This window comes from Varanus komodoensis, unplaced genomic scaffold (genome assembly GCF_004798865.1).
Source record: "Varanus komodoensis strain SLA01 unplaced genomic scaffold, ASM479886v1 scaffold15, whole genome shotgun sequence".
Taxonomy (NCBI): Eukaryota; Metazoa; Chordata; class Lepidosauria; order Squamata; family Varanidae; genus Varanus; species Varanus komodoensis.
Genome location: NW_025335440.1, coordinates 9,716,087 through 9,730,873, shown reverse-complemented (window position 1 = coordinate 9,730,873; position 14,787 = coordinate 9,716,087). Strand labels below are relative to the sequence as shown.

Below are 14,787 nucleotides of genomic sequence, written 5' to 3'. Positions count from 1 at the left end.
GAGCCTGGCTTGTTTGTGGTGAGGTGTATGCACAGCACATCCTTTTCCTTTTCCTCTGCCTTTCCACTTAATAACTCAAGGCAGGGATAAAACCTGGCCCTGCTGCCTCCTTCAACTGTAGCTTGATGGTAAAGCATCTAATTTGTATATGGAAGGTCCTAAGTTCAAGTCTTAGGGCTTGGAAGATGCTAATGAAATGCTAGAGCAAGAGTGGGTAACTTCTGGTCCTCTAGCTGTTTGAGCCTACAGCTTCTATAAGCCCTGTTGCATGGGCAGTATTTAAGGAATAGCTTAAATATTGCCAGCCCCTTGCTCTAGGCTCACCAGGGAAGAACACCCAGAGATGTAGATCACTGGTTCACAGCTCTGCCACTCTACTCATGTAAAACCCTCAAGTTCAGGCAAATATTTGAATAGGGGTAAAGTCTAATGATACTGCTCTTGACGTCAACTGAAGTGTAAAATGCTGAAGGAGAAGGAACTTAGTTTGTTTCAGCCCTTTAGCAGTTTATAGAATCCCAGAAACAGGCAATGAAGTGGGGGCAGGGATACATGCCCTGGAATTCCACTCCTGCCCTCCCCGACCCATTGCAACCAAGTGTTCAGCGCTGCTCTGTAGTGCAGCACACATTTTAAATGCTTCTCAGAAAGGGTGGTTCTGCAGGAGTAAGCATGGCCTGAAGAGAAATCAAATGCATATAGAAAATCTTCTCAGAAGTAAGAACTGGGGCTTTATGTACCTTTCAAAAGGGATTTATTTCCAGACTAAGAAAGTGATTCATAAAACCATTTCAGAAGATGAACAGGTAGCATAAACCAGAATTGCCATTACTTGTATTGAAAATGTCATCTTTTAATGGTGTTTGAGGAAGTGCCTTCTACCAGAGAGACAATCCCACTGCATTCTGGTTGCTTATTTGTTTGTCGACATATGTTTGCAATCAGAAGTTAAAATTCCATGAACTTCACCCAACACACACTTAGCATCTCAGCCTTAAATAATTTACAAATGCTTGTGAGATCATTTTGCACAAATATAAAACTAAACTGCTAGAGTTATTTCCCCCTTTAAACTACTCACCCAAGAAAGCATCCCCATTGGCTGCAGGGAACAACTAAATTATTGGATAGGAAAGGCAAACAGCTGTTTAGATTAAAAACTACAACACAGCCAGATGATGTGATTCATGTTCCCAGCAGAAGTAGTAGGCAGGATTATTCCTTTTAGTACATGTGCAAGCAATTTGTGCCCAACTCCTTTAACCCCATCCAAACCACCTTCTCAGACTCCTTACTCGAGTACCAAGTCCAGGTAACCAGCACTGAGCAGGAGAGGGAAGCTGCATGGAGGTATGGCAGATGTATTTAGGATCAAAGTTCCTATAGTGGCCTGGTACATTTGCACATGCTGTTGCCTTTATCGTGTCCTTAAAATTAAAAAAAAACATTTTACATTCTTTTTTCATAATGATCCAAATTTTACCTTGGTGCCAATGCTGTTGGATTAAGTTAAAAATGTTTATATTCATGTGAAATAACTAAAATGGTCAAGCACTATCATTTTAGACTGGGGTGGGCAGATGAAAATGAACTGCAGCTCATCAGCCACTGGCAGTCTAGCCAGCAACTGGGAACTGCAATGCAGGAGATCGCCCACCCCTGCCCTAGGACTTTGAGTGATCAACAGCCACATTTAAAACTGCAACCTGGGAAGGTGACTAAAGCATTTCACTGAAATTAGTGCTTTATGTGCTTATGAAACATTGCAGCTGATAACCCAAATGTTTATAGCACCCTTCCCCCACCTGAAACCCTCCAGATGTCAGGGAATTCCAGCAGCAGTCAGCCCAAGGTAGCATATCCAATGGTCAAAAACGTTGAGAACTGTTATCCCAAACATCTGAAGGACATCAAGTCGGAGAAGGCTGGTTTATGGCACAGCGGTAGGAAATCCTCCTACTTGTCAGCCATTGCCTTTTAAAAAATACAAATAGAATGATCAGTGTTATCACGGAGCAGCAATTAAACAGATTCAGACTTTCAGCCAACTACTGACTGTGACTCCTGGGGTGGTGCTGGTGGAGGCAGCTGGACTTTTCTGTGATGCAGCAACAGAACAAACATTTCTGGGTACCACAGAGCCAGGTGCGAAAATCCTTCAAACATGTGGCACATTCCAGAACTCCGGGGAGGAGCGGCACTTTTAGGACTAGTTCAGAACAGTTTCTTCCGTCAATTCTTGGGCTGCCCTGTCACCGTCAGATTGTAATGTTTTGGGCAATATGGGACCCTCAGTTTCATCTGAAGGCAGAACAGTTTCCTGAGCATCAACTTTAGATGTTGTGTTTAGAGATATCTCCATAGGAAGAGATGGTAAAGGTGAAACTGAAGGCATCTCTTTGTCTAGTTCTGGCTGAGGACTCAAGTCCTCCAGGTAAGATGCTGAATCTTCCGAGAATGGAATAGAGGCATGTTCTGTGGGGGGAAAGTGAAAATGTATTAAGCATAAATACAGCAAGAAGCAATGCTTTCAGTTCTCTCAGTAATCCCCTACTGATGATTCGGGAAAAACAGACTGCTGAAAAGAGTCACTTGGCTACCGTTGCAGCTGAACTTTACCTTGTCCCATTATAAGCAATGCAGTAATGACAGCCAGCCTGGGACAGCTTTAAAGGGTGCATAGATATATTCATGGAGGATAAGCCTTCTAGTCATGATGATGACTCCTACATCTGGCATCAGGGGCATTATGGGAAACATTAGCAGGCAGGTGGCCCCTTTGCCAACAGGATACCGAGCAAGACAGGACTTCCAAATGATTCAGTGCATCTTTCCTTATGTCCTCTCACATGCCTGCCCAGTTCTTCAGAATTCAGAAGCAGCCACTCTAGCAGAGTACTCGGTGACAAAATTAGTATTGCTCCTCTTTTCCATGACCAACTTCACTGAGCTGGCACACTCCAAGAGCAACTATGGTATGAACCCAATGGCTTTGGTTGTCAGGTGTTTTTTCTTTTTTTACATCTCAGCTGTTCACATCATAGTGTTCCTCTCACCAGTGGATGAGGACTATTCAAGCAGACCATACACTACAAATTCCCATAAAGTTATAGCATAATAAAATGATATTTAAAAGCCCATCCAAAGACACGAGGAAAAAGAAGCATGACTTGCTGTCACCAGCATCCTTGAAGAGACAGACTCTGGCAGGCTCTTTTACCAATAGATATCCTACATTCCCCCGTTATGTGGCTTATGGAATGTGTCCTGCTGGTGTACACACTGACAGCTTAGGGAGCTGGCCACTCTACACCTTTCTTCGGAAGACAGTGTATTTCAGCAAGCTGTGGCATACACATGTGCTAGTTATTTCCAGACGGATGGCTATGTTAGTCTGTAGCAGCAAAAACAAGGAAGAGTCTTGTGGTATTAATACCGGTCTAAGCTTTGGTAGATGAGAGTCTGTTTCATTGGTTGCATGCTGTGTTGTCCTCAGTTGCCAGGTACATATAGGCATACATGTATGTATGTATGTATTTAAAATATTTATATCCTGTCCTATATGCAAAGCATCTCAGGACAGCTTACAGAAATCAAAACAAGCAATCCATAATCAAAACAACAATTTGATTAGTTGTCTTTCTTCTGGTTGTCCTATTATAGATAGTTAGGTTACTGAATTATTGTTTGTCTGATTGTTTTGGGAACTGCTACATTTCAAATACATCAACATAGGTGTTGCTAGTGCAAAGGCAGTGCTGGAGACTGTTTATGATATGTCAAGCAACACTGACATATCATATGTACACACAGGTAGAGGGAAAAAAGTTACTAAGAACACCCTAGCAATGCAATTAGAACTTTAATGTATGTTTGTAATGACAATCTTATAATTTCTGCTCTTCTGAATAGTCAATTCTTTTAGGTGGTACTTAGGTTTTTTTTAAATCATCCCATAATAGCTTTTGGTGGTGACATGCTAAATATGACCTTAATCATAAATATGGTTGTGGTGCTTTTGTGTTATTTGCGAGACATTTTGAGTCTGCACATTGAAAGGGAAAACAGAACCCAGATCAAATCAACCAGTTTATGAAAAGCCTTGTCATTCAAACATATGTCTCCAAAAGAAAAGGAATGGCATTAGCATTTGCTTACCAAAAGATGTGCGAGTTCTGCTATTACTTAGCAAGCTATCAGTTGCTGCCAAGGTGTCTGTCAAGTTGAAGGAAGCAGAGGAAGAATGCGCATTGATTGTTTTTGCCAAGTCAATTAATTCAGGAAAAGAAGCTCCAGACATATCTACAAAACCTGAAAGAAATAAAATGAAGGCTGAATCCAATAATTCAGAAGAGAAAAAATGCACTTTTTTTGAAGCTGAAATGCCTTTGCTGTACTAAACACCAACAAAAAATGACTTGCAACTACAGAGAGCCGCCAAAGGCTCTTGGCTGCTTGTCTGATCACCATCTACATCCTCATTCAAAGATGCTGGACATCAAGGTGCTACTGGAGCCTTCTGGAAACTGGGTGTGCTGCATTAATTAGTTCCGATTTCTACAAGTGTCTTTGAGGAGGTGCTCCTAACTCCTTTCTTGTGACAGATTAACCGGGGCTGGGGGGGAGGGGGGCTCTAAAGGATCTTGTTCATACAAGCAGATGGAGAAGACAGCAAAGTATTGTATTCCCTTCAGTGTCTTACACCATTCCTGGCTCTCCACCAGGACAAACTTTTCACAACAGCCCAGTGTATTAGAGAGAGATGGAGGGAGGGAGGGAGGGAGGGAGCAACAGACAAGAGATTACCTGGATCCATAACTCGCTGCACTGGAGGCGGTGGCTGAAGAGAGTTTTCTACTGGGTACATGTCCACACTGTGATTCGTACTGTAATCTAAGCCTGAAGCATCTTCATTTTGGGAATTAGGTGCCAACAGCGGAGCCTGAAATAAATGTGAGATTAAAAAGCCACATGCTTTGGAACAAGAAACACATTATTCATCCATTAGAGAGCAACCCTATTATATGATAGGCAGGCATAATTCCCCCATTACCTGACCAGCTACCTCATAGTGGAATGTGGTCAGCCATTTACATAAGCACACGTTGGGCAAGAGGTTCTAAGTGGGGAAAGCTCCTTTTGGCACGGAGCAACCAAAGTAATAAAAGCCACCCACTCCACACTTAATCTTGCAGCTGCGGTGCAGAATGTTGTTGGGGCTCCATTTTTAAGCAGAGAGAATTTGCTGTCCCTGGACTAATAGCCACACTGAAACACACAAAGGGAAAGTAGCATACAATGATAGATGTGTGCTTTCATGCTGTTCTTTTTCCTTTTAATTGCTGCCAGATGCAGAAATTAGATGGGAAAGGCCTCTGACTGAAACCATGCAGAACTGAGGCAGACCAGCAACAAGACTTAATTTGTCCATTCCTAGTCTGTTCAAACAAGTAGTCATTCCTATCAGCCTACAGACGCAAAACTGTGAATACTACCCAGCAGGCCTCCACAGGCTTCCAGAGGTACTGGCTACAGCTCCCATCATCCCCAGCCAGCAGTGCCAGTGCTGTGAAGCACTTACCTCTGTATAGCCATTAGCTGGTGGCTCGGGAGGCATGTGCCCTGAGGGCAAAGGCGGAGGGGAACTAGCTTCGGGTTTCTTCTTTGGTAGAGTCACCTGTGTCGGAATTCTGTGCAAATAGCCAAATCCAATGCCACAGCCTAAACTGTAAAAGAAGGCAAATCCAAGAACTCGACAATAAAGAGAGATGTGTGCCCTTGTCTTTTTTACATGAGATAGGATAGCGCACACAGAAGCCCACATTCCTTACCCCGTGATCACCACAGAATACTGCATGATTTTGTATTAATATTAATGCCTAATCATTGATGCATAATTAATGCACATTAATAGTAATATATTTTGTAAGCCATCCTGAGCGCTTGGTGACAGGACAGGATATAAATGGCAATCATCATCATCATCATCATCTGGAGCCCCTGCATAGTGAAGCCTGAATGGGAAATTCCAGGTTTCCTCCTAGGCAAATTGGGTGGGTGTGGCAAAGCAGGGAGGGTCCCAGCCCAGCCCCACTTCCAGATGGCACATGCCCTCATCCTTGCTCCCAGGAGAGACACAGAAGGAAGGGATCTCCCTTCAGAGAGAAGGGTTCTGCCTCCAGTCCTCGAGGGAACTGTTGGGGGGCCCTTCACGCCTCCAAGGGTTTCACAAGTGCTCCACTCTAGCTCTTGTTTGTTTTTGAGGCTGGATCTTTGCCCCCCGACTTCTCAGGCACATTTCCATCATCCCCCATGAGGGCAAATGCTGAGTTTTTGGCATCAAAGGTACACAGCAGACAGGATCAGGGGGAGGGCGCAGCTGCTGTGAGCAGCCACTTGTAGGGCAACAAGCATGGGGAGAGCCTGTGGCTCAGCAGCGGGTTGCTCTGCATGCAGAAGGGCCGGCCCGTCTTCCGCAGGAAGGGCTGGAAAAGAGCCCTGCCTAAAATCCCGGAGAGCCTCTGCCAGTCCGTGTTGACTGCACTGGGCTAGCTGGACCTCCCCCTCTCGCGCATCACGGTGCACTTCAAGGGCAGCATTCCCCCACCTGGTGCTCTCCAGGGGCTTTGGACCCACTATTCCTAACCCCTGCTAGTGGGCTGATGGGCACCAAAGTCTCAAACATCTGGAGGGCTCTAGGTCAGAGACAGCAGTTCCTCACGGTCTGCTTCCCCCCTGCTTCATTCCTGACCCATCCATCAAGCCCCGTCTTCTACCCTCATCCGGGTCTGTTCTGCTGCGTTTGGAATGCAAATTCTCTGGGTCAGAACCATGGTGCTTCTGCATTTGACCAAGCGTACTGTGGCTTCCAAGGCCAGTGGTAGATGCTGGGAACGTCGCATTTGTACAAATCACACCACTTCACAACAATCTTGCAAGAAAGTCCATTGCAATTCACAGATTACCCGGGGAAATGTAACCCGTTCCAAACTCTAGCATCAAGTTATAATTGGTCCCAGTGTCAGTTCACCAAACAAGACTGTGATCCAAAGTGCAGCAAGCCAAAAATAACCCGGACCTCATCTACAGATCAGGCACAGTCACTCAGAGATACATACCTCCCTTCTCCACCCCAAGCACCATTGGGGGTTACAAAAACCTCACGACACGAATCCATTTCTGTGTTGTAGACCATCAGCTTCAAAGGCTTTCCCTCATGGGATTCAATCAGCGCAAAGAAATCTTCTGACTGAGCAGGAGAGACTTTGTCATCAGCACAACAGTTGCCCTCCAGCCTTCCTGACTGCACACCTGCCGGGTATCCTGTGCGTGGGGGACAAAGACTACCTAGGCTGCCTTTCCCCCGGTGAGCACACTCCAGAGCCATCAGATTGTAACTCCCATCATCCTCAGCCACCAGGGCCAATGTTTGGTGAAGGCTGGCCTAGGCAGATGATTGAGCAGCACGTTCCTTGGCTTGCCACCACGCCTGCCCTCCACAGCTGCACCAAGCACCCTCCAAGAAGCTGCCAACATATGGAAAAGCACCACGGGTGCATAGGGCGTGTGGCCTGTGTCTGCCCAGCCTCCCTGTGCAGAAAAGGGACCAGTTGTAGAGCTGGAAGGGGCTGGAGGACTTGTCCTTTCAGGTCTGGGGTGCAGAACCTCACGCTAGGGACCAGAATCAGCCCCCTGGGGCATTCCAGATGGCCTCACCTCTTTCTCCCAACTGCTATCATGGGGGGGGGGGGGGGGGGGGAGTTCGCAATTTCTGAGCACTTTCTCCTTGCATTCTCAAGGGTCGAACACTTCCCTGAAGGGTACATGGGTGGCATTAAGAGCTTTAATCTAAAGTAGGCTTACATTTATATATAGTATCCCCATACCACTCGCTCTCAGTGCGGCCTGTGACCTTTGCCGCGTGCTTACCTCTTGTAGTATCTGATCCGATCCAATAATATAGTCTGTGTGTGGTTTCAGGCCAGCTAAGGCTGCAGGGGACGCTGGTTCCACATCCTGGGGAGAGAACACCATCCTGTTAGCAGACGCCTGGTCAAAGATCAAGCCTCAATTCAATCGCCTGTAAACTCTGTTCCCAGGAAACTGGATAAGCTTATCCTGAATCAGAGACGGCTTAATGTCAGGCCACTATCCTGAAAGAAAGAATTGCGTGTCGCCAGTCCTCTCAGAAGTGTGGCTGCCCTTGAAAGTCGGGTCATGCTACAGGGGGCTCCTTCTGCGTAGGCTGCGGGTGACCAGCAACGGGATGTTTCAGCAGCAACCTCAAGGCCTGTCTTGCCTCATTCCTGCTCCTGACCACACGCCTTTCCTTTTCCAACAGGAAAAGGGCATAATCGCAAACATGAAAGGTGCATTTTCCCAAGCTCAGCCTCCAAATGCGCACTTCCTCCCACAGACGAAAGTGTAAAAATGCAGGTGTGAGGAGACGGCACTCTGCTGAAGCGCCTGAGGCCCACAGTTCACACGGCCTGTTTCATAGCCCCAGTCTAGTCAAGAGTTCTGGAGAACCTGAACACTTGCACGTCCTTGTGGAATTCCAACTGGTTGCCAGCGCAGTCCCAGCGGTAGATTTTTCCCCTCGTGGACCAACAGAGGCACCCACGCGTGTGTTGTTCTCCCTCAAGAACAACTGTTTTGCCAAGCAGGCAGGGGCTCGACCTAAATGCAGAACCACCGAATCAGGCGACACGCTGCGACGGGGCTTGCTGCTTACCAGCACGTGCCACACGTGCTCCTTGGCTCCTTGGAAACTGCAGAAGCGCACGCTGGCCCCCAGAAGGCCCTGGCCTCCCCACATGTTGCTGGGGACCACCTCCACCTCGCGCACTTTCATCGCCTTTATGTTGTAAACCTCCAGCTTCACGGGCTTCTCCACATTGGCTTTCAGCAGATCTTTCAGGGTGTCACCTTCTTTATTCTTTCAAGTAAAGCACACAGGCACACAAAGGAAAAAATCAGGACACTGCTTCCGACTCAAGAGGCCAAAATGTGCACGGGCGTTTTAAAACAGTGGACTGGAACAGGAGTGGGCCACCTGTGGCCACTGAAAGCTGGTGGCCATTTTGGCAGGTCAGTGGAGGCAAAGCCAAGCGGGTGGCAAGAGGTGGGACAGTCTTTGAACTTCCCAAGCCAGCAACCCATGAGACAAGGGAAAACTGAGGGGTGTGAACATGCAAAGGGAGGGGGTGGGGAAATCCCACAGCCACACATGGAAGGCTTGCTTCCACATTCTTCTGTTCTAGCAACAGCTGCCGCTCTAGAGAGAATTAAGGGACTAAGACCATAGTGCAGAGTGGAAGCACGAGGAGAACTTCCCTCCTCTCGGCAAGAAAGCACATTTGAGCAATTCTAGCAATTAAAGGCATGATCAACAGACTGCCCCAGCCAAAAACCATTTCCCCTATCTATGCATGCTTGCCATTGAAACAACAATAATGAATGCGCAGAATTTACTGGGGGAATGTTCTGACCATGTACGGATCTCACACATGTTCAGAATGTTACTCCAGGCTGCAACATGTAAAAGAAGGAGGAAGTCAGTGGGTTGTCCTCTCTGTTGCTCTTGCTTCCAGAGGAGCTGGAGAAGAGAGGTGGGAAGCAGGACATGGGAAGCACACCGTTGGCTATGCTGCCTGGTGCTGGTGGGAACTGGAGGCCCAAACCCCTGGAAGGCCAAAAGTCGTCCTCCCTTGGTCTAGAGCTTCACCCCATGAGCCAAGCCCAGCCCCGCTAGGATCCCAATCTACCCTTCCTCACACCCCATCCCCTTCCCTCCAAGCACCAATCATCTGGCAGTCCTCCTCAGTTTTGTGCATACCCACCCCACCCCACCCCACTTTTCTAAAAGGAAAACATGTTTGCTCTTACGCTTATTTACTGACAGTGGGAGCTTGAAGCAAAAAATATATTGATATTTCAAAATAAGGTAGTGTTTGCCCTGCTCCTTCAGCCCCAGCTGCTTCGGCCTTCAGCCCCACTCGCCACGGGAGGGCAGCCCCTAAACAGGGTAGATGCAGCGGTTAGCCAGGCTGCTGCCTCCGTCCCGTCTGTGCTGCCCGGAAACACCTGCCCAGTCAGCGTGGCAAACAGGATCTGGATCGCTTTATCTTCTTAATTCTACAAGCTGTCCATCGCCGTTAAGCACAGGAAGCCACATCATCGCATAGACCTCTCGCTGCTATTCTGTTCTCCCACTTTTCTATCTGGAAAGCCATGCTACCTACCCGGAATGTTCTCCTTTGCTTTTAAGGCATTTGTTTTGGTCGAGTTACCATTTCCACACTGATTATATTTTGAACTATTCACAGTCAGGGTTGTCAATTCAGGGAGAGGAGTGGGGAAGGCAGAAGCAACAGCAATTAATGCATATGTCCTCTGCTTCTTGCCTGGCATACTCATAGTCCCATCCAATCACAAAGAATAGCCACTGTGGCATAGTGGTTAAGAGCTGGGACTGGGACTCAGGCGATCCGGGTTCGAGTCCCCACTCAGCCATGGAGCCCACTGGGTGACCCTGGGCCAGTCACAGACTTTCAGCCCAACCTACCTCACAGAATTGTTGTGAGGATAAGATTGAGAGGAAGAGAAATGTAGTAAGCCCATTGAGTTCCTTCAACGGAAAAGGCAGGATAAACATACAGTAATAATTTGCACTGATTCAAGTAAAGCCATCTGTGGACAGGCAAGCTGCCGCTGGATTGCATATGGAGTGGTGAAACTTTTCGCAGATAAGGTGAAAAGTTTCGGGGGGGGGGGGAATAGATTGTAGCTCATTGATAGAGCCCCTGCTGTGCATACAGACGGCCCCAGCTTCAACTGCTGGCACTCCCAGAGGGCATGGGAAGAATCTTGCCTGGAATCCTATAGAACTACTGCCAGTCAGAGCTGAAAAAACTCGGCTAATGGACCAAGGGTCAAGTGCCTCTTCCTATGTTCCTGTGCGGCTCTTTCTTTTGTTAAAGTTATGCATTCACTGTGTAACAGCAAGACTGCAATCTTTCAAGTATGCTTACTTGAAAGTAAGTCCCACTGAATTAAACTGGAGTTACTTCTAGGCAAACAAGGTAAGGATAAGGTCATAAAAGCAGCACCAACATGCAGTTTGGCCTGTCTTTACCAAGCGAAGCATGACGGGCGCCTGTTGGCCCTACTGTGCATCAGTCAAGCAGCTGCCAAGCTGTTAATTATTGGCACAGTCCTACCTGAACAGGCGTCCCACATGAGGGTTGTTTTTTTTTAACTTAACTGACCACACCTTCCCCATACTTCCTTCAGCTCCTACCAGAAGTACCTGTTCTCATGAACTAGGGACAGTGGACAGAAATACAGCTCTGTGTGACTCTACAGAAAAAAGGCTGTCCTCCGCCATGTGGAATGGCAACCCATTAATGGCTGGGAATGATGGGAGCTGCAATCCCACTCAGCTGGAGACCCCCCGGGTTGGGAACAGACACATCTGACGTCGGGAGAAAATGCTCCTTCTTCCTCCACCCACCACCCCACGGCTCACAGAAGCAACTCCCAAATCCTTCAAAGACTGAGATGGGTAAGGTACTTAAAAGCTGCAAACTGGACTCTTGCTCCGGCAGAATGCTTACAACCAGCCAGGCCCGATCTCACAAGGCGTCTACAGCTTCCATGGCCATCCGAAGGGAAGAGCGTCACCTTGCCATTCTAGGTCACAGGTGTGAGGTGGGCTGCTGGAACAATATCACCAGGGCTCTTTAGGGCTGTGTGGGGACCAGCTGCCAGGCCTCTGGGGTCCCATTCCAACACTCTAGCCCAGGGGTCCTCAAACGTTTTGAATAGGGGGCCAGTTGAAAGGTGCCAGCGATGGGCAGGGGGAGGGCACGGGGCAGGGGGGCGCATGCACAGAGATGCTTTTCTCCGAGCAACTCCAAACAATCTCCTCACGAGCAAGCCGTGCCTCGCTGTGTGCGCATGCACATGCATGCGCGGTGAGCTATGGCGGGCCAGATAAATGGGCATGGTGGGCCGGACCCGGTCTGCAGGCCACAGTTTGAGGACCCATGCTCTAGCCACTATACCACTCTTCCACCATATAATTCAAGGCAGCATACATGGTGTTCCAGGGAGGGTGAACTTGTTTCCCACCCGTGCACTTTCCATATGCTCACGTGCTTGGCTTCACCAACAATGGCTGCATCATGTGCCTACAGACTATTCTTCAGGACATACCACAAGTAAACCACCACCACCACCAATCCTTGCAAGAACAGATAAGTTATTTTAATTGTTTTAGTTAAAGATTTATTTTAATTACTTACCAGCCGGGTGTGACCTATTGTGAGGATGAAATCAAAGAATGGCTCCAAGCCGGCCCTCTGAGCAGGAGAGTTTTCCTGAACCTGTGAAATTGCAGAGTTTAAGAACTGGAAAGAGGATTGTAGGTATAAGTGAGCACATTCTAAATTACGTTGGCAGCTTAATGTGTCCATGTGGGGAGGGGTCCACCCCAAGCCAACTTATGAGCAAGCAAGAAGAAAGATTAAGAGGAGAATTATGTAAGCTACCTTGAGGTCCTTGAAAGGAAAAAGGGTGGAATATAAACAAAACGAACAGTGAAACAGTTCTCCACTAAACACTGTTCTAAAGTATAACATCAGTGCCAGGGTACCAACCAGATGTGGTCATCGGTTAACTGGCTGCTGGGTGAGGAATTTGTAGCCCAACACATCTGAAGTGTTCTAGGTTGCAGGTGGCAGTGACACATCATTAAAGCCACTGCCCTTAATCCAGCCTCTGAATCATGCTTACGGTATTTCTTTTCTTCTGGCCCTTCCTCATTCATTTTCTTTTATTTCAAGAGTACCAGTCTGACAAGCAGGTGTGGAGCCCCGGGGCCACCACAGCCTCTGCTGCAAGGCCACCTGCATCAGGCCCCTCCCTTTCCCAATGGTCACCTGCCAGCACCCATGACCTCATTCATCAAACAGTGTCAGCTGCTGCCACAGCAGCAGCGGGGAAGGCTTTTTTTGCCATCCTCCTTCAGCATTTCTCAGTCTTTGCCAATGGTGCCCAGTAAAACCACCAGCCAGTGGCTGAGAAAACCTGAAAATGGCTAGGGCTTCCGATCCAGACTATCAATTCTGGACTCACCACAGGAGGCCAGAAATCTTGTCCAGCACCAGGAACTACTGACGCCCAGGGAAGAACTTTTACTGCTTTCTCCACTTCTCCCTGGTTTCCCTATGGCCGTGGGGAAGATCATCAGTTTCTACCAGCCACCCTCTGTGTAGGCTTTTACCAGGCCTGTAATTGTGTTTCAACGTATTTTATAACCCTGCAAGCCACCTTGTGAGAGCATTGTGTCCCCAAACAAGATGCCGGACCCCAACTCCCATCAGCTCCCAGTGGCCGGTGATTAGGAACAATGGGAGTTGAAGTCCAACAGCACCTGGAAGGTGAGAGGCTCCCCACTCCTGGCCTTAAAGGTGGGATCAAAATCTTTAAAAGAAAGAAGCAGCAGCAGCAACATACCTTGTCACAAGAGAGACCTCACCCTCACAACTTGTTTAAAAAATAGCTGGAGGCAATTTCCACTACTATGATTCATAGCTACTACACCCACTGCTAAAGGATAAAAGACCATTTTACACAGCCAATGTGCACAGACCATTCTGAGCCAAGGCTGTGAACTGTCTTTACCCACAGGGACACTCTGCAGAAATGGCATGTTCAGAATAGCCTTCTGGTGTATAATCCACAGGGCAGGCATACTGATAGAATAAGGACAAGGGGGGAAATGCATGCGGTTTCTTTTTGGCAACAGCAGATATGCGACACAGCGTATGCAGAAAACAGCTGCACTAACAAAACACGATGACTCACATTAGGCTCTTCCTTTTCCAATAGGAGGTTTCTCCAAACACCATCCAAAAATGGATTTGATTTGGCATGTATAAAGTAAAAACATAGGACAAGCCCTGCTGGATCATGCCAAGGGTCCGTCTGGTCCAACAGTCTGTTCTGTACTGGCCAACCAGCTGCTTGTGGAAACCCCATTAGCAGAACATGAGCGGATGAGCATCGTTCCACAAGCTGGTGGTGACAGCCGCTGCTTCAGCATTTTAGGGATAATCTTAGGTAAATGGCCCATAAGAAGCATTCCCAACTGTTCCATGTTACAGCTCATGTCAAGATTTGGAGCAAATAAAATATTTAGGATTCAACCTCACACGCAGCACACAAAAATACACATATTTGAATACCCAAGAATCAATATATCAGATTTAAAGCAGATTGCGTTTTTGCGATAAAAAAGGAAGCACTGCCTTGCCTGGATGCACCTCAGAAGCAGACAACCAGGCACCCTACAAATGTTTTGGACTACAGCTCCCACAATGCCTTGTTTCTGGAGCTGCTGGCTGGGGCTGATGGGAGCTGCGGTCCAAAACAGCTGGAGGATGACGCCGGCTTGCCTCCACCTATCTAACTCTGGCGTTCAGCCTAGATGCAGCCCGTTATGGTCGGTCTGCCACCAAGTCCCTTAGGCGCCGAGGAGGTGAGATGCGCCTCGAGGAACACCAGCCCCCTCTGGGCCCCTCTGCCATCCCGCCAAGGGACGTCGTCCTTACCCCGTGCACATGATAGCCCTCGGAGCCCCCGTCGGGAACCTCGGAACTCGAGCCCAGCCCCATGGCCACGGAGCGGGCGGCTCAGAGGCTTGGACGGGCCTCGGCCGCCGTCACAACCCTCTGCCCATGGCCAGCTCGCCAGGACCTCCGCCTGCCAAGTTCCAACACT

General features: G+C 48.0%; 1 protein-coding gene across 2 annotated transcripts in view; it reads right to left on the bottom strand.

Moving 5' to 3' along the window:
• GORASP1 (golgi reassembly stacking protein 1) overlaps window positions 1–14,787 on the bottom strand; it is a 17,987-nt gene extending 3,200 nt beyond the window's left edge. The window contains exons 1-9 of one of the 2 annotated variants that reach the window (XR_006414171.1): window positions 14,619–14,787; window positions 12,309–12,389; window positions 8,735–8,938; window positions 7,930–8,016; window positions 7,119–7,249; window positions 5,582–5,726; window positions 4,807–4,942; window positions 4,159–4,311; window positions 2,057–2,475 (exon numbers count right to left, since the gene is read on the bottom strand). Coding sequence is in view for 1 of the 2 variants with exons in the window: in XM_044424690.1 (XP_044280625.1) it covers window positions 2,210–2,475; window positions 4,159–4,311; window positions 4,807–4,942; window positions 5,582–5,726; window positions 7,119–7,249; window positions 7,930–8,016; window positions 8,735–8,938; window positions 12,309–12,389; window positions 14,619–14,681 (1,266 nt within the window). In the remaining variant the exon portion in view is untranslated. Of the gene's footprint in view, window positions 1–737; window positions 2,476–4,158; window positions 4,312–4,806; window positions 4,943–5,581; window positions 5,727–7,118; window positions 7,250–7,929; window positions 8,017–8,734; window positions 8,939–12,308; window positions 12,390–14,618 lie in introns of those variants that run through there. The other variant, XM_044424690.1, reaches the window with a different exon arrangement.